Here is a 20,451-nt window from a genome sequence, read left to right on the forward strand (position 1 = left end):
GACAACTTGAACTTAGACTTCCAGCCCCTAGAACCGCAAGGCGTTACATTTTTCTTGTTAAAGCCCTACTCTGTGGTTATGGTGGCCCTAGCAGACGAGAGGTGCAGGAGTATTTAAGATTGGATGGGGTCAGGAAGGTCCCCTGGAAGCTGTGATGTATAAGCTGACCCTGGAAAGATGATTCACAGTCACCTTGGGGAAGATGTAGGGAAAAAGGAGAGCATTTTGCAGAAGCAAATAGTATTTTTACATACGGTTGTTATTTTACCATCCATTCTAACAAGCTTGGGTATCTAGTTTCTCTTTTTTTTTTTTAATTTTTTAAACGTTTATTCATTTTTGAGAGAGAGACAGAGGGTGAGTGGGGGAGGGGCAGAGAGAGAGAGGGAGACACAGAATCTGAAGAAGACTCCAGGCTCTGAGCTGTCAGCACAGAGCCCGACAGGGGGCTCAAACCTACAAACTCTGAGATCATGACCTGAGCCAAAGGCGGAACTTAACCAACTGAGCCACCCAGGTGCCCCTCTAGTTTCTTTTGTTTTTTAATGCTTATTTATTTATTTTTGAGAGGGAGACAGAGAGAGAAAGAGAGAGAGAGAGAGAGAGAGAGAGAGAGAGAGAGAGCACAAGCAGGGGAGGGGCAGAGAGAGAGAATCCCAAGCAGATTCCATGCTCAGTGTGGAGCCCAGCATGGGGCTCCATCTCACAAACCATGAAATCATGAGCTGAGTTGAAACCAGGTCAACTGAGCCACCCAGGCACCCTTTGGGATTAGTTTCTAATCCCACAACACATTTGGACTAGAAATAATGAAGTCCAAGAGGACAGGCCGCAGCTCACCATGCAGCTGGTCAAAGACTAGCCATGATGGAAGGGAAAAGAAAAGTACTAAATAGAGGTGGAATTGGGAGGAGAAGGATGCTGGGGGAGGAGAAGAGTACAAGGAGCAGAAAAGAAGCACCTATGGCTCCCTGGGCTATTGAAGGAAGGGGCATATACACCATTAGATGGGCTCATGAAATTGACCTTGGGGAATGGCTGCTGTTCACATAAGCAGCCTTTGGTATTATAATGATGCTAAGCTATTGGTGGTGAGTTAACCCACCTTGGAGATGTCCCATTGCAGAAGCAATACCAATAAATGGTAGTTTCTAGAATGTGCTCCTGATGCTATTTCCAACATGGTCCTCTAGTTACTGTCTTTGACAATCTCTCTTTCTCAAAGTGTAGATGAAGGTCTTCTTCCTTCTAAAACTGAGCGAGGTACCCTGTCCCTTGTGCTGTCATGGGACTCTATGTTTTGCTGTATTATGGCACTGTGCTGGTCTATAAAGACCATACTAGTCTTTATGCATATATATATATATATATGTGTGTGTGTGTGTGTGTGTGTGTATAAAGTTTATTTATTATATTTATATAATTATATATGTAAAGAGGGAGAGCAGGGGAGGGGCAGAGAGAGAGAATCCCAAGCAGGCTCCACACTGTCAGCACAGAGCCCTACATGGGGGGTGATCTCCCAAACCCTGAGATCATGACCTGAGCTGAAATCAAGAGTCAGATGCTCAACCGAGTGACCCAGGTGCACCTAACCATGCTGATCTTAACGGTCCTCTGCGTCCCTTGCGTTTTTCTTGTTCTGCCTCCTATCCTAGACTGTCATCTCCTTGGGGCACAACCTGAGATTTGAAATGAATCTCTGCTGCCCCCTCCCCCACCAGGGCCTGCATAAAAACTGGCAAAAGGAACATTAAGCAAATATTTAACAACTCCACTTTTAAAATAGTCCCATCCTAAATGGTCAAAATAAGAAAAAAATGTTTTGCATGCTTAGAGGTATATAAACCCATGGGCACCACAAATGCCTCATTTACCAAAGGTTTTACAATGATATATGTGCATTTTTTTCCCTCCATTGCAAATCCCTGCTGGTCTCTCTGCCACCAAATTTCAATAAGATGGATTTAATTCTTGTTCTACATAAACCTTTTCTGGTGAGAGGCTCGCCTGCTATGTTCTTTTTTGGCAAATTCGGGGTAATTTTGAGTTGGATTTGATTTGATTTTTTTTTTTTTTTTTGCTTGCTTATGGCTATAGAAAAATCCACATCGTGTTTCAAACTATAATTTTCGGGTTTTTCTCTTTAAAAGGATACTGGGCATAAAGGTTTGGGAATGATAGAAAGGAAAACAGAGCTAAAAGCCAGAGCTCTGCTATGATTTCTGAACATGCATTCTCTTTTTTGTTGTTGTTAAGAGAATTACCGGTGCAACTGGCCCCCCGCAGGAACATCTCTTGCCTATTCTCTCTCATTTGTCCTTTTCCGAGTCAACTGAATGATCGGGAACATGTCCAGGAATCCTGAATCGAGAGAGGGCCACTCTCTTTCTGTGGCCACCCCCATCATGTTTTCTTTGTTTACTGGACAATTGGAGGCAATAAAGCTTTGGCTAAAATATGTGGGATGGTTACACTATTTCAGGGGCGATGCTGAGGATTGTGTACATGCAGTCTCCATGAAGTCCCCCACGCCCAAGAGGATGCTTTTATGTCCCTATTATAGAGCTGAGAAGACTGAGGCTCAGACAGGCATGATAACATACCCAGTGATGCTATTGGGAAAGGGAAGAGCCAGAATTTGAGCCCAGAGCTGACTGAGTCAGAATTCCATTCCTTTTTCATTATGTCGAGTCATTATGAGGAGGCACAGAGAATGTGTTGGGGAGCATGGGGTTCATCTGAAGTACAATGCCGGTCAGGACCAACATGGCCTCGCAGGCCAGGCAACCTCATGGGTGTTGAAAAAACCTTGGGAAATGTTTCCCTAATTAGTTCCTCTATTTAGTAAGTGGTACAAGAGCTAGGACTTGTCTGCCGAGTTCAATGCCTGGCCCACTGCAGACACTCAAATATATGAGGAGGGATGGATGGGTGAGCAAGTTGGAGAGGTCAGAGCACAGGCACATTCCACAAGGCAGTAAGGGATTCTTAGGATGGGCAGGGGGTGGGGAAGCCTGCTCACTCCTTGGGTATAACACAAGTTCCATTCTCTGGGTGAAAGGGAGGCAAAAAGACACAAGATCTGGCTAGTGGTTTACGGGCCTGAGTGGGACATTTTATAAGAGGGAAGATACTTGTGATGCCTGGGTGGCTCAGTTGGTTAAGCGTCCGACTTCATTTAAGGTAATGATCTCACAGTTAATGGGTTCAAGCCCTGCGTTGGGCTCTGTTCTGAGAACTCAGAGCCTGGAGCCTACTTTGGATTCTGTGTCTCCCTCTCTCTGCATCCCCCCCTCTTATGCTCTGTCTCTCAAAAATAGATAAATGTTAAAATTCTTTTCTTTAAAAAAGAGGGAAGATACTTAAGACCCAAGAGTCTCTCCCCATAGAGGAGGCTCCATGCTGAGACACTAGTTTCTTCTAGTCCCGGCTAGGGGCAGCCTAACTTAATGGAGGAAACACCTGTTCCGCCATCTGACAAAGCTGGGATCAAATCCTGATAGTTACTAACATACTGTGTGACTCTGGGCAAGCACCTCAATCTCTCTGGGCTTCGATTTCCTTGTATGTAAAACAGGATTGTGATAGGCAGAGAAATCTTTTATGTGGTTAACGTGCTTTTCTATTTGGCTTTTGTGGGTGTGTGACTTCTGTTTGAGTTGGCCCGTGCTAACTGTCTTGCTTGGGAGAGAAAGGAGAGTAGAATCAAGTGGAAGGAAACGCTCTATGTGTGAAACCCCCATGCCCTACAACGAGAGGTTCTCTGGCGGGATTCCTGCCCTCAAGCGCTATGGGATGTGAGGGTCATTGAAGAAGGTCAATTTAGGCATCTGGTAGTCAGATCATACCACTCCATTTCTTAACTGGCTCAGCTACCCCCTGACAGCTTAGCGCTTCTTCCCTGTGAGCTCCTCCCAGAGTGAGACAAGAGATCCCTGCCGTCAGCATTTTCCTCATCCATCATTCTCCATCCCAACCTGGGTCTGAAGACCAAAGAGAGTAAGTTGAGTGACATTCTTTCATCTCTCTCTCTCTCCTTTTTATTTTCTCAATTCCCTAGAATCAGAGGAGGCAGGCTTCCTATCCCATTTCTTCCCTGGTCTACCCTTGACAAAAACTCTGTGGTCTTGTCTACCAAGTCCAGCCCTCCATATGCTGGAGAGCAGAGAGAAAGGTATGGAAGTTCCTCAAAATGTTAGACATAGAACTACCCTACAATCCAATAATTGCACTATTGGCTATTTCAAAGGGATACACTGATTTACAGGCATACATGATCCCCTATGTTTATTGCAGCATTATTTACAGTGCCCAAATTACAGAAGCAGCCCAAGTGCCCATTGATAGATGAATGGATAAAGAAGAAGTGAGGTGTGTGAATGTGTGTAATGGGATATTATTCAGCCATTAGAAAGAATGAAATCTTGCCATTTGTGACAATATAAATGGACCTAGAGTATATTATGCTAAATGAAGTAAGTTAGCCTAGAGAAAGACAAATGCCATATGATTTCACTCATATGTGGCATTTAAGAAACCAACAAAAACAATCAAAGGCAGGGGAAAAAAGAGAGAGAGAGAGCCAAACCAAGAAGCAGTCTTAACCATAGAGTACAACACTATGTTACCAGAGGGACAGTGTCTAGGGGGATGGGTGAAACAGGTCACAGGAATTAAGGAGTGCACTTGTGATGGGCATTGGGTGATATATGGCAGGGTTGAATCACTGTATTGCACACCTGAAACTAATATACATCAACTGTCCGGAATTCAAAATAAAACTTTAAAAACTAAAAAAAACAAACAAACAAACAAAAACCAAAAAAACGAAAATCAAAGAGTGGCGAGAAAGGAATAAAAACCTACCACTTTCCAAAGTCAGTCACGTGACTTAAAATTGTATTGTTGTCTGGCTACAAAATAATTTTTCGAATGTCAAACATTTGAATTTAACTCCCTTAAAGCCAAAAGGAAGTGGTCAAGAACACAGTCTAGAGGCAGATGGCCAGGAACACAGCATAGCTCTGCTGTATATAAGTGGTATAACTTTGGGCAAGTTACAAAGCCTCTCTCTGTCTTGGTTTCCTCCTCTGCAAAGTGGGGTTAATAATAGTATCTCACAGAGATTCTTGGAACGACTGGATTAGTTCGTATACAGCATAGTGCCTGGTACCTAATAACACCTCTGTGCGTATTATGTATGTAAGTGTGTCTTCACCATCTCCATCATTGATTGATACCATCCACAATCATCATTTTTCTTTGTCGTCCTTCTGTAATAAATCCCAATTCCCCAGCATTACCCAGGCATGTGGATGCCATGGGCCATGATGCTCTTAGGAAGACAAAAACAGAAAAACACTTTAATAACTTGAAAAATCCATTGTCTTTAGACTGTGCTGTAGTTGATAAGGTTGTTTCCCATGGGGATATGGGATAATGATTCTGGTATTGCTAGACATGGATATTGGACTTAACAACTTAGTCAACGGATGGTGGATGATGGGAGCCATGTTTTGGGGGTGAAAGATTATAAATAAACAAGGGGAGGAGCCTAGAATGATCCATGGATCATGGATTAGAGCTGGAGAGAGCAGGATGAATGTGTTTGGCTTAAGGTAGATACAGATGTTTACATATATAAATATTTGTAGATCCCGGAGTATATGAGTTAGGACATACACATAGTTTTCCTTATTCTGTCCGCAGAGAGAGAGAGAGAGAGACCAGAAGCACCCAGATCTTGGTTGCTAACACCATTCTACAATGAAAAGAACCAGGGCTCCTTGGAGAGATGGCTGATTCTAGCACCAGACAGGGAATATACAAGATGAACGTGGAGCATCTCATATTGCTAGAGAGCAGGGGGTGGGGGTCTGAAAAATGAGACACAGGAGCCAACTGAAAGAGTTTCCAATGACTGGACCTGGAACAGTTTGAGCAAAAAACAACATGGTATTGGTTTATAACCCAAAGTAATAACATACATATCTATATGTCCACAATGATATAAATAAATGGTTGAATAATCAAGTGTAGGAAAAGAGACAAATCTCCTACATTGAAGAATTCTAAATAATTTATGTAGATACTCTTTACTCGAGGAGGTCGAATGTAACTCCCCACTCCTGAAATGTGGGTTGTGCAAAGTGGCTCATGGAGGATAGCATGGAAAAAGAAAAAAGTAGAACAACTTTACAGTGGACAAGCTTGATGGACGCTACCTCAGGCAGGTGATCAAGGTTAACATCAACAGTGGTAAGGCATCATAGTATGTATCCTTGATAGGTTATGATGAGAATGTCACTTTATCTCTACAGTTCCCTTCCCCCAAACCCACAGCCTCAGTCTGGTCATGAGAAAAGCATCAGACAGATTCCTCTCAAGGGCCATTCTACAAAATACCTGGCTGGTACTCCTCAAAACTGTCACAGTCATCAAAAACAAGGAAAGTCAAAGAAACTAACCGCCACGAGATACCTAAGGAAACGTGAGGGACTCACTTTAATGTGGTAATTGGATGAGATTCTGGAACAGAAAAAGGACATTAGGTAAAAACTGAGGACATATGAAGACAGTGTGGACTTGTGTTGATGGTAATTTATCAAATCGGTTCATTATTTGTAACACACGCACTGCACAACACGCGCTGTTACTATCAGGGGAAACTGGATCTGGGGTCTATGTGGGACCTCCTGATGCCATCTCTGCAATAGTTTTATAATTCTTAAGATTGTTCTACAACAAAAACTTTATTTTTTTTTAACTTTTCAAACATTTATTTGAGAGAGAGAAAGAAACAGAGAGAGACAGAGAGAGTATGAGCAGGGAAGGGTTAGAGAGAGAGAGAGAGGGAGACACAGAATCCGAAGCAGGCTCCAGGCTCCGAGCTGGCAGCACAGAGCCTGATGCGGGGCTTGAACTCATGAACCGTAAGATCCTGACATGAGCTGAAGTTGGACTTTTAACCGACCAAGCCACCCAGGCACACCTCGAAAACCTTATTTTAAAAGATATTTTGTCCACAGCTCTCTACCTCCTAGGGTTGATATGGGAATTAAAGTGCATGAGAAATTCTTTACCAATGACTGGCATATAATGCATGCTCCACAAAACAACACCATTTGACTGTCTTGTGCCTTTCTCAGCTGTTTCCTTGTGATGTGCCATGAAAGACTGGCTTTTGTCGCTTTGCTTCCAATAGGAGCCACATTGGTCCAGTTTCTGATAGTTGTTATTTGTCTGTTCTACACTGAGAAACCCACAGCATCATCCCAGGGTTTGCCGCGGAGCGTTTTTACCTTAACTGACCCTGTCTGAATGACATCTATCTCCTTTCTGTTTAGTGGCTAAGATATACCACGTATAATGGTATTTCTACAGCGGTTACCTGGGGGCAAGTCAGCCAGAGGTTTCCAATTAGAGTAGCTCTATCTTACCCTTCTTTGAAAATGGTTGTTTAATACATAAGGCCCCTCTTCTGTCTCAGGAAGGAGAGCACAGGGACATCATAGCTTCTTGTTTGTTGACCGAGGGTCTTGACTGAAAACAGCATCCCAGAACAGAAAGTTCTCGTTGGCTATTTATAAGGGTCAGGATGAGTTGCAAAACTGTAATGCGGCAAAGAGTTTTTCTTACGGCATGGGGTATGAAGTACCTAGAACGGTATCTCTGGGGCCAAAGTTGGTCTATAAGAGAAACCATCCGGCTGAGAGCAAGACAGAGTTGGTTCAATTGGATTCTCTCTATGGTCATGACTATGCAAATCAAATGAGATAGACATATCAAACAACATATATATCATAAGTAATATATATGTACATATACCTACATACATAAAATACATACATATGTATGGGGCACCTGGGTAGCTTGGTCAGTTAGGTATCTGACTCTTGATTTCAGCTCAGGTCATGATCCACAGTTCATGAGATCAAGCCCCATGTCGATCTCAGCACAGAGCCTGCTTGGAATTCTCTCTCTCTCCCTCTCTCTCTGCCCCTCCATGCCCCCCCCCCCGCCATCTCTTTCTGAAAATAAATAAATATTTAAAAAGCGCATACATATGCATATACATGTATACCTACATTCTGTCTATCTATCTGTCTATGTATCTATGTCTTTTATTTTTCTTCTCTCTCTTGGCAAGGACAGGATTTGCAGATTATAACCCAGATCTCACTCTTTGTGCTTCCCTCACCCTATTCTATTTTGGTTGGATGCCAAACTGGGCTTCCTTCGCATCTACACTTAGGTATCTCCTCCTTAGCTGGATATATTTGTAGAAAACTCCCAGGGAACCTGGGTGGCCAGCTCTTTTCCATCTTCCTGTTCAGTAAAATGAAAATAACATTAAAAAAAAAATCCAGTCACACCTGCGTTTAATAATTTTTCGTAGCTGCCCTGAGACCAGATTTCTTTTTTTTAAGTATGTGCCTTTTTTTTAATGTTGGTTGGTTGGTTGGTTTATCTATCTATCTATCTATCTATCTATCTATCTATTTATTTATTTATTTTTGAGAGAGAGAGAGAGAGAGAGAGACTGAATGCAAGCGAGGGGGGTGCGATCAAAGGGCCAGAGAGAGAGGGAGACACAGAATCTGAAGAAGGCTCCAGGCTCCGAGCTGTCAGCACAGAGCCTGATGCGGGGCTTGAACTCAAGGACGGACCATGAGGAGATTGTGACTTGAGCTGAAGTCAGATGCATAACCAACTGAGCCACCCCAGCGCCCCCTAGATTTCAATATTTCTGAATATTTGATGCCTGGAAGCAGGCACAAAATGGCTGTCTTCCCAGGGTTTTACATGGGATAGCAGGAATGTGACTTTGGGCTGGTGAGTGATCCCTTTGGTGGGCCATCTCGGTCATGCCCACTTATATTAAGTAACTACCCACTGCCCTTGAGGTAGCTCAGGACTTGGGAGATATCATCCAGCAGCAAATACTTTATAATGGCATATTAAATATTCTGTTGGATAACATAAAAGGCTGTCACAAGTGATGAGGAACATCTCTACAGATTTTTTTTTCCTTTAATGACATGTTTTGCATCTCTCCTGGCAGGCCTGGGAGCTGAAGTTGAGCATAGTGGGTGGGATCTAGAACCAAGGGAGCAAGGAGATGGGAGAAAGGGCCCACTGGACAGTGGGCTGGGGAGAGGCCAGCTCTTTAACTACACAGGCTCATGTTTGGGATCTACTTCCAGGGGTTAAAAAAAAAAAAAAAAAGACGACCACCATAAAGACATTAGTTAATTAGCTTATTAATAGCTTTGGGCATTCTCTATGTACTAGTAAGAGCACTTGCAGTTTGAAATTTCTACTATATTTCTGTAGAATACCCAGGAACAATGCCTTTATCATCTTAACACAATCCCCAGGCCTTGCTTTATATCCACATGGGCAACTTCCCCTCTGGTTGGTTCCATTTCCCAGAGGAAATCCAGACAGCTACACTAGTCCAAACTATACAGTGCAAGAGATACACCCCAAAGCATACTAGCTTATTAGAAAGAGGCTTCCCTGGGGCATCTGGGTGGCTCAGTCGGTTAAGCATCGACTTCAGTTCTGGTCGTGATCTCACAGTTCATGAGTTTGAGCCGCGAGTCGGGCTCTGTGCTGATAGTTCATAGCCTGGAGCTTGCTTCAGATTCTGTGTCTCCCTCTCTCTCTGCACACCCCCTCCGCACTTGTGTGTGCTCTCTCTCTCTCTTTCTTAAGAATAAACATAAAAGAAAGGGAAAGGCCTTCCCTATCTTCGCTGCTTCCCTCCTGTTGTCCTTATTCCTTCACAATAAAGAGATTCTCCACTTGGTAGGTTCAAACTCGAATCCATGGCTTCCTGGATTTTTGAATCCAAAGGTTCCAAATAGAAAACTTAAGGGAAGTATTCTGATTGGGCCAGCCTAGATCACGTGCCTGCTTCTGGCCCAATCACTGTGGGAAGAAGGAGGTATTATGATTTGTCAGTTTTGATCACATGCTCACTTCTGTGGCTAGTGAGAGTTACTGGCCTGATATCCAACTGCCAGCCCTTACGTGTCTGAGTAAGAGTTTTTTTTGCCTGCTAGAGCACACTCTGACCATGAACATGGTGGGTTGCAAATGCTGAGGCATTGCTGTCTTCCAGAAGCAGCCCTCAACTCATGACTCATGGGAATTGGTATATAAATACTAAGGGGCTTGCTTAATGATAGAATTCTCAGACAGGCATTCCACATCATTTACCAGCATTCCAAAGTGGGATTAAACTCCAGTTCACTAGAATCGCCCCTTGCTTGGCATTGTGCTCTTTGTCTGTTTTCCCATCCCTGTCTTGCTCCTTTGCTCCTTTTCTTTTTTTTTTTTTCTTTTTTTCTTTATTTTATTTCATTTTTTAAATTTATATCCAAGTTAGTTAGCATAGAGTGCAACAATGATTTCAGGGGTAGTTTCCTTAATGCCCCTTACCCATTTAGCTCATCCCCCTCACACCCTCTCCAGTTACCCTCTGTTTGTTCTCCATATTTATGAGTCTCTTCTGTTTTGTCCCCCTCCCTTTTTTTTTTTTAAATTTTTCCCCTTCCCTTATGTTCATCTGTTTTGTCTCTTAAAGACCTCATATAAGTCAAGTCATATGATTTTTGTCTTTCTATGACTAATTTTGCTTAGCATAATACCCTCTAGTTCCATTCATGTTGCAATTGGCAAGAATTCTTTTTTTTTTTTGATTGCCAAGTAATACTCCATAGTATGTATATACCACATCTTCTTTATCCATTCATCCATTGGGCTCTTTCCATACTTTGCCTATTGTAGATAGTGCTGCTATAAACATAGGGGTGCATGTGTCCCTTCGAAACAGCATACCTGTATCCCTGGGATGAATTCCTAGTAGTGTAATTGCTGGGTCATAGGGTAGTTCTATTTTTAATTTTTTGAGGAACCTCCATACTGTTTTCCAGAGTGGCTGCACCGGCTTGCATTCCACCAACAATGCAAAAGAGATCATCTTTCTCCACATCCTCACCAACATCTGTTGTTGCCTGAGTTGTTAACGTTAGCTGTTCTGACAGGTGTGAGGAGGTATCTCATTGTGGTTTTGATTTGTGTTTCCCTGGTGATGAGTGAGGTTGAGCATCTTTTCATATGTCAGTTGGCCATCTGGATGTCTTCTTTGGAAAAATGTCTGTTCATGTCTTCTGCCCATTTCTTCACTGGATTGTTTGTTTTTTGGGTGTTGATTTTGATAAGTTCTTTAGAGATTTTGGTTACTAGCCCTTTAACTGATAAGTCGTTTGCAAATATCTTCTCCCATTCTGTTGGTTGCCTTTTAGTTTTGCTGACTGTTTCCTTTGCTGTGCAGAATATTTTATTTTGATGAGGTCCCAGTAGCTCATTTTTGCTTTTGTTTCCCTTGCCTCCAGAGACATGTTGAGTAAGAAGTTGCTGTGGCCAAGGTCAAAGAGGTTTTTGCCTGCTTTCTCCTCGAGGATTCAGATGGCTTCATGTCTTACATTTAGGTCTTTCATCCATTTTGAGTTTATTTTTGTGTATGGTGTAAGAAAGTGGTCCAGGTTCATTCTTCTGCATGTCGCAGTTCAGTGTTCCCAGCACCACTTGCTGCAAAGACTGTCTTTATTTCATTGGATATTCTTTCCTGCTTTGTCAAAGATTAGTTGTCCGTACGTTTGTGAGTCCATTTCTGGGTCCTCTCTTCTGTTCCATTGATCTGAGTGTCTGTTTTTGTGCCACCCTTACTTCTTTTCTACGGTGTTCCTGAGAGCACCCCCCCAGATATGTTCATACTTGGATCCTTATTTCAGTGACTTCTGGGAAAACCCAGACTAAGACAGTCACCATAATTGACAGCTCATCACATGACCCAAATTCAGATGAAGCAGGATATGGAAGGAAGTGGCGGTTCTGAAGACACAAAAATAGTAGCTGTCCATTAAAAAAGATACAGTGTGAGCCCCCCCCCCCCCAAAACAGCAAACATTGAGAGTTTATAGTAAGTGCTCCCACCAGACCAGCATTTGGGCACAAAACATGTCTGGCCTGACGTGCCGAGATGAAGTTGACCTCCCTAGCAGGTGGCTCTGGAGAGGAAGATGTCAGACGATCTTGGGGTCCACACCATAACAAACGCTATGCCTTATGCAGCCCTATTTCCATTATTTTGTTATCTTGAGCCTTCCGGACCCAGCTGAATTGCAGCCAAAATGCTATTATGGCAGAAGGATACACCCACTTTCTCACATGCCAGCAGAGGCTGGGCGACGTGGCATATGTTTGGTCACATCCCCATTACGCATTTGGGGTTGTGTGCTTGTGCAGTGATAAAAATGTTCTTATCTCTGTGTCTCAGCTGTGGTATCCCTGCCTCTTTCCATTTGGGTTTATTGGTTTCTAAAGGCAAGCATTCCATACACGTCATGGGGTATAACGTGTAGAGAAGTCATGGGTTGACTTGTCTAGAAGCAGCACTTCAGAGAGGGGGTTCAGGTGTATAATACTCTGAGGGAGTACTCTTCAACACACACACACACACACGCCCCTCTCAGGTTGTGAGGGAAACAAAATAGGTAAGATGAAGGAGTCTCACACGGATGGGGGTGTCAGTCTCAGGTAAAGTCTGGACCAGGGTTAGTCAAATTATGTCCCTTGAATCGAATCTAGCCGCTACCTGTTTTGATAAATTAAGTTTTATTGACATACAGCCACACCCATTATTTGACATAATGTCTGTGTCTGCTTTCTTGATACAAGGGTGGAGTTGAGAGTATTCCTAATGAGACTGTGTGGCCCATAAAGACTGAATTATTTACAGTTTTGTCCCTTTACCCAAAAAAATGCTGCCCCCTGTTCCAAACCCTGGGAGCTCTGGAGCATCCATTGGTCCACACCTTGAGGCAAGGGGCCGGTCTGCGCACCTTAGTGTCAGCCAGCCAGACGCTGGTGGCCAGCCACCTCAGGTGTTGAGGGTGAGGTTCATGAAGCACCCGAAACCCAGGGTGGTGGTTCCTGAGAATAACTTAGCGGGTGCTAGGGCCAGCTCTGAGCTGTGAGTCCCCTCCAGAGCAGCTGGGAAATGGGCACATATGCCAGGTAAAGGGGATCTTTCAAAGCAGCACCAGCATCCACCGCCATGTTTATTTGGATCTGCACGAGTGCTTCATGTACCTGGAGAGAATCTCCACTTCCTGCCTGAAACTGAGCAATAACCCCCCTCTTCTGGACTCCGAGCCTCATCTGAGTTTGCCCCCTCCCTCCCACTGCTCTCAGGGTGACACAGAAACCCTTCACAAGGCATCGTGAGCCCTGCAGGCCTGTTCAGCCCCACCTCCTCCCTCTCCCCTCTTCTGCACGTGCCAGGCACATGCTTCTACTGCCCTCCACCTCCTCCCACATTTAACTCACATCTGGATTTCTGGGTCTCAGCTCAGAGAATATTCCTTCGGAGCCAACTTCTTGAACCTCTCCAGGTGAATTCCATTTCCTCTACGTAGTCAATATTCTGCTCATGTGTCTTTACATATTTTTTTTTCTGTCTTTGCAAATTACAACACGCACAGATTTTCTTTACCAAAAATGCTGTATTATTTGCATTACTTTCTCATTTTCTTTTTCCCTTAACAGTATAAGCCCCAAAGAACTATCCAGGTTGACGTGTAGAGTTAACACATCTTTCTATAAGATTTTTTTTAAGTTTATTTATTTATTTTGAGAGAGACAGAGACAGTGCGAGTGTGGGATGGGCAGAAAGAGGGAGAGAGAGAGAATCCCAAGTTGTCAGCGCAGAGCCTGATACAGGGCTTGAACTCATGAAACTGTGAGATCATGACCTGAGCTGAAGCCAAGAGCTGGACTTAACTGGCTGAGCCACCCTGGTGCCCCAGAGTTTAACTCGATTTTAAACACTTTTTTTTAAGCTGCATGATATCCCATTATATGCATGTACAGACTGTGTATGTACTATGAATGTACAATAATTTAATAATTCCCATATGTATTTTTTTTTTGAGAAAGATAAGAGAGAAAGTAGGGGAGAGGGGCAGAGGGAGAGAGAGGGAGGGAAGGAGAATCTTAAGCAGGGTCCATACTCTAAGCAGAGTCCAACTCAGGGCTCGATCCCATGACCCTGGGATCATGAGCTGAGCTGAAATCAAGAGTCACATGGGCCATCCAGGTGCCCCCAAGAATTCCCGTATTTTTAGGAGCTCATGTTGTTTCTGTGTGTGTGCATATATTTCACCTTATAGACAATGGTGCAGAGAACATCTCTGAACAAATATCCATGTATTCTGATGTCATTTCTGTAGGCTCATTCCCTAGAAGTGGTATTGTTTGGTCAAAATATGCACTCACTTTACATTCTAAGACACACTGTCATGTTCCTTTCCACAAATATGGCAAATTGTGTGCCCACCGTGAGTTGATGAGACCACACAACTTCCCACATCTTTACGACTATCGGTGTACCTCCCCCCTCTTACTCAATGTTTGCCAATCTCTTGGCGAAGGAACGGCTTCTCGTCATTGTTCTGACTTGCATTTCCTTGACTGTTACTGAAGTTAATCATCTGTATATAGTTTATTTTTTAATGTTTCTTCATTTTTGAGCGAGAGCACGAGATTGGGGGAGGGGCAGACAGAGAGGGGGACAGAGAATCCGAAGCGGGCTCTGTGAGCCCGATGTGGGGCTCCAACTCACGAACCGTGAGAGCGTGACCTGAGCCAAAGTTGGACGTTCAACCAGCTGAGCCACCCGGGCACCCCTATAGTTTTAATAACAGAAATAGCCCCTGGAATGGTAGGGACCTTAACACATCCATTTCAAGGGGAGATGAAAAGTTCTAGGCGCACCCTTTGCCCTTTATTCACCCATCCCCTGCTGCTCTCGGTCTCGTGTCCCCAGGAGGGTGGGGCGTTTGGGACCCTGCGAGGGTGGGTTGCTTTGCATGGGAGGAAGGTCCCACCCTGTCTGTGACCACCCCCTGTTATCTTGCTTGCAGATGCTACACAGATGAACAACGCGGTGCCCACCTCCCCTTTGCTCCAGCAGATGGGCCATCCGCATTCGTACCCCAGCCTGGGCCAGATCTCTAACCCCTACGAGCAGCAGCCGCCAGGCAAAGAGCTCAACAAATATGCCTCCCTGAAGGCGGTTGGTAAGTGCTGTTCTCTTTCTCCCCTGCTTTTCTGTACTTTTCTCTCCCCACCCCCCAACTGGTTTTTCTGCCCCTCTCTTTCATTCTACTTCTCGTTTTCTTTTCCTTCTTCTTGTCTTCTGAACTCTGTGTCTCTGTCTGTCCATCTCTTCCTCTATCTCCCTCTCTGTCTCTCTCACACATATTCTTGATGTCTCTACCTGGGGCCCAGGTTAGTGTGAAACAGTTGCTTTCCCTATGACTAGTCACATGGGGCAGGGTGGGGGGGTGGCGAGGGACACGTGTGGGGGCTGTTTCCCGGGACAGAGGGCGCCTGGAGGCTTATTTGGACCCACAGACACCTCAGCCCCTTCGTCGTCCACCATCTGCCCTAGTGAATCCCCAGGACATAAAATCCAGGACACCTGGTGTCCGAGTGTCTTGCCCTGTAGGAGGTAGCATCCATCACCCCGCAGTCACCCCGTCTCTGTGAAGTCAGTAAGTGGAACGCTTCTGCTCTTCCGGATTGGGCACACAGCCTGGAGCTTGTGCTAAGTTCTGATCAAGTTCTTATCGATTGCACGGGACATTCTATACATCCTGCCTCTTTTTCTCACAGTGGTCCAAAGAGGAGGGCACAATTATTATCCCAGTTTTCAGATCAGGAAACTAAGACTCAAGGAGTCTCCTTTACCTTGGTCCAAATCAAGCAGCCTGTGGATTTTTATTACTCCAGAGCCTATCCTCCCGCTGCTAGCTTCCCCCGGCCCTGCTCCTCCGTTAGTCCCTTTCCCCAGCTCACACATGAGGGAGCGTCACATATGATGGTGTCCCAGGCTTCCAAACGAACCGTGTGGGCAGGAGTTCTATCGGATGGAAGCAGCAGCCACAGCAAAGTCACACTTTGGGCAGATGGACTCACAGGCCACCTGCTTGCTTTTATTATCAGCTACTTGTCTTCATTCCTTCCCTCGCAACCACGCCCCTCATCAGAGATGGGATGGGAGGTGTTTGCTGATTGATTCCTGTGTCTGATATCTTAATTCCATTACAAACGGACACCAGAAACCAAAGCCCAGAAGCTGTGACGTGTCTGTGATGCTGGAGGTGACCATGGTCTCCAAACATCGGAGGCACAGAGCATCTTGGTGGCTCGGCAGAGGGCCAGGCACATACTAGGAACTCCGCAAGCATTTGAATCACAAATATCTTTAGGAATTCATGCCTCCCCGTCTCCTAGGGCTTCCAGATGGAGTCCCTCAAAGATGGGCAGACCAGATTTCTAACCCCAAGGGCGCAGGCTGAGCAGACTGACACAGGCTTTTCCAAATCCCAAGCCCTGCAAGAACTCATATACCGGTTCCTGTGTTGTATGTTGAGTTTCTGCACCAAACTCAGCCCTTATACACACCCCATGACCACAGATTCCCCCCATTCCAGATCGCGTGTTTGCACAGCGTATGCATCCTGAGCGTGTTTAAGTAGACTCAAATATTAGGAGGAAGAGCTGCAGGCTGTTGCCTAGGAGAGAAGGAGTCAGGGCATCTACACCAATGTAGCTGTGGAAGCCTTCCTACACTGTGTGGTGCCCTGCCCCTCCCCACCCCCTTCCTGAGCCTTGCCTTTAGGTGACAAATGGCATCTGCCAGTTCCATTTGATTCTTCTTTTGGCATTAAAAAAAAATCAACCCAGACATCCTTTTCCCTTTGAACTGGTTACATTCCCCTAAACAACTTATTTCTTCAGCTTAGGCCTGGTGTCTTGTCCCCCCTTCAAACCCAGTAGTTATTTGGGTGAATCATAGATGGATATTCCCACAATGCTCCTTGATTTTTTCCCCCGGATTTGTACAGAGATCCTGCCCATAGCACATGTCTACAGTGCATTTAGAATTCCATTTCCAGTTTTGCCCTCCTTAAATAACCCTTTCTTCCATAAAGAACTTCCATAAAGTTCTGTAGTGTTTACTGAATGAATGATTGCGCTTGTCTTTGGCATGAGTCCAATCAGAGCTCAGTTGTAAGGAAGCACCCCTAATCTTCTAGAAAACTCTGAAGGATCTTACATAAAGAACCCTCCTCCATCCTGGATATGGTTGATGTGCCCCTCTTCTTCTCTGTCCTTCCTCTGTGCTTGTTGTGGGAGTTCACAGGCTTTACCTGAGTCGCCGATGGTCTTGTGACTCTCCAGGGAGGAGCAAATTAAAGGACTGCCTGACCCAATGGGTTACCCACGTGTCTAGCATCTGCCTGCACAAATGAAATGCAGATCCTGGGCTAAGTGCTCTTCGAAAGGTTCTTTATTAAGGCATAATTCACACCATGATGTGTGTGCGGATGATGAAACGCATTTCATTAGCAAAATCATTACCACCCAGGAGAGAAGTTGTTTAAAAATTTTTTTCCTTTGAGAGTTCTGCAGCCTTCGATAAGGAGATGCATTTTCTAAAAATGCCTGGTAAAGAAGGAAGGACTTGGACAGCCTTTAGGGTTAACTGCCAGGTTCAAAAATACCCCTGGAAAATAAATTTCTCTTGGTGGCTTTAATATCCAGAACATGGGGTAGTTTCATGCAGTCACTGAAACTCTCTGACCTCAGCTTCTTCATGTGAAAAATGAGGAATGAAAAGCGAGGAAATTTTAAAATAGAAAATGAAACAATTCTACTCATTCTAGTTATTAGAATACTGTGGGCCATTAAATATGTCCCATCCATTCACTGCCAACTCCAGACAGAAAAGAGTGGTAACTGTTGGTACTTTTATTTTATTTTATTTTATTTTATTTTATTTTATTTTATTTTATATTTTATTTTACTTTATTTGCTTGTTGAAATCACACTCATTAATGTTAAAAAATTTTTTTTAGTGTTTATTTATTTTTGAGAAAGAGAGAGAGTGTGAAAGGAGGAGGGGCAGAGAGAGAGGGAGACACAGAATCCAAAGCAGGCTCCAGGCTCTGAGCCGTCAGCACAGAGCCTGATGCAGGGCTCGAACCTGCAAACCATGAGATCATGAGCCAAAGTCAGACGCTTGATTGACTGAGCCACCCAGGCACCCCAACACACTCATTGATGTTTAAAGAGAGCTCTTTTCTTTCTACAATTCAGGGATATAGCATGTGAGTACACAATGTTCTCTGTTCCCAAGGGGTTCACTGCCCAAGTGTCAGCAAAAGATTAGCACACATTAGGGAAATGTTAGCAGCTAAACTTCATCAGATTTTGTACAAGGAGGTATGATGGGGTTGGATTATCATTTGTTTCATTCATTCATTCATTCATTCATTTATTTTAGACATTTAATCTGGTGTCCCTTGATTGTAGGTCCCATTGAAGCATGAACCAAGTCTGTCCCATTCATCAGTGCATCCCCAGCACCTAATACCATGCTGGGAACTTACAAGTGCTCCCAATAAGTTTTTGTAAAATTAGTGAATTAGAGCATATGGTGAGTACCACATCAAGTCAGGAGCGTGAGATGATCAGCAAGATGGTGGAACATGGCATGGCCTCTGCCACTGGTCGGGACGGAGTTTAAGATCTCACTAGATATTTTCAGGCTCTTTCTGAAGTAACTTAACCTCCTCAGGTCTCAGTTTCCCCCCTCTGTAAAATGGAGATAATAACAATACGGAGATGATGGTTTGTTGGGTAGATTCAGTGATACATTGCACAGAATGTGCTTAGCCTGACATACAGTCAACCTCAGTAATACTGGAACATATTAAAGTCTCCAGACCAGAGTTGTTTGTTGGCCATATTTTTCCTCAGATCTCCAAGATACACTGATGCCTTGATTAACATGCAGTGGCTCAGGTGTCATTTTGAGGGAGGGAGAGTTTATTCCGGCCTGATGGGAAAGACATACAAGGAAGCTAACTCACACTGAGGATCTGATAAAACAAACAAGCGAGCAAAACAGCAAGTGACGTTTTTGAGCCGTTCTAAGGACCAGCAGTCAGCCAAACCTGTTTACTGCCCCATATCTCCTGAATGACGAAGATCCAGACATATGGCTACTACAATCCATTAAAAAAAATATTCCTAGTCTCCTCCAACTGACTCTCCTTCCTAAGTTACAACTGCGGACTTAAACGTTGTAGTTACATCCTCCACCAAGACTGAAGACAAAAAGTGTGTCTTGTGGTAGATTGAGTCGAAATGTAACCTGAAGTCTCCGTTAAGCACACGAGTTCCCTGGCTTGAGCCGCCAGTTTGATGGGTAGTTACGATGTGAAGAACCCACTTTATGGTTCTTCATAGGCAATGTTGACAGGACAGAGGTGTTTGGGAAAATGTCCAGAAGGCTTACCTGCTGGTTCAGAGGGGGGTGGTTCCTGCCTCCAGAGCTGGAAAAAGACCACACTTTCATGTAATTTCTAATGGACCTTGCATACAGAAAATTGACTATGCATTAGCATTTATCGCCTCTTGGACCCATGTCCAGTTTTTTCCTCTAGGCACGTAAGACTTAAACTCCTGACCACATTTATTTTATTTTATTATTTTATAATTTTATCTACTTATTTATTTATTTAATATAATTTATTGTCAAGTTGGCTAACATACAGTGTATACAGTGTGCTCTTGGTTGTGGGAGTAGATTCCTATGATTTATCGCTTACATACAACACCCCGTGCTCATCCCAACACGTGCCCTCCTCAATGCCCATCCCCCATTTTCCCCTCTCCCCCACTCCCCCACCCTCATCAACCTCAGTTTGTGCTCTGTATTTAAGAGTCTCATATGGTTTGTCTCCCTCCCTCTCTGTTTGTAACAATTTTTCCCCCTTCCCCTCTCCCATGGTCTTCTGTTAAGTTTCTCCAGTTCCACATATGAGTAATGAAGACATATGATATCTGTCTTTCTCTGCCTGACTTATGTCACTTAGCATAATACCCTCCAGTTTCATCCACATTGCTGCAGATGGCAGGATTTCATTCTTTCTCATTGACCTACATGCCCTTTAGATGCTTCATTGCAACCCTGGCTTCTCAGTGAGAGAAAGAGACAGGGCGTACCAGCATTATTGATAAAGTGCCATGGTGCCTTCATTTTTACATTAAAATTTTATTAAGAAGATATCTTCTTTGTTGCTATTTGACAGACAAGGGGCTCTTGCCAGAATCCTGTTCCATTTTCCAATGGCACTGTTTAAAACCACAACAATGCACTTCAACATGGCAGGAATTTCCTCTTTCGTCTTGCTGTACGAGTCATGCGTGAGAAACCTACCTGATGCATGAGACCTCAGCCATGGATTGACCTCTACGTGTTTAATTTTTTTTTTTTAAGTTATGGCAAGAAGAGGGCTA

The 20,451-nt window shown here is 44.1% G+C and overlaps 1 protein-coding gene across 2 annotated transcripts in view; it reads left to right on the plus strand.

Annotated features, from left to right (window-relative positions):
- Positions 1-20,451, plus strand: part of SHISA9 (shisa family member 9) — a 278,952-nt gene that overhangs the window by 237,756 nt on the left and 20,745 nt on the right. The window contains exon 3 of one of the 2 annotated variants that reach the window (XM_032591655.1): positions 15,000-15,159. In XM_032591655.1, the coding sequence (XP_032447546.1) occupies positions 15,000-15,159 (160 nt within the window). The remainder of the gene's footprint in view (positions 1-14,999; positions 15,160-20,451) is intronic. The other variant, XM_030301523.1, reaches the window with a different exon arrangement.

Source organism: Lynx canadensis, chromosome E3, assembly GCF_007474595.2.
Source record: "Lynx canadensis isolate LIC74 chromosome E3, mLynCan4.pri.v2, whole genome shotgun sequence".
NCBI lineage: Eukaryota > Metazoa > Chordata > Mammalia > Carnivora > Felidae > Lynx > Lynx canadensis.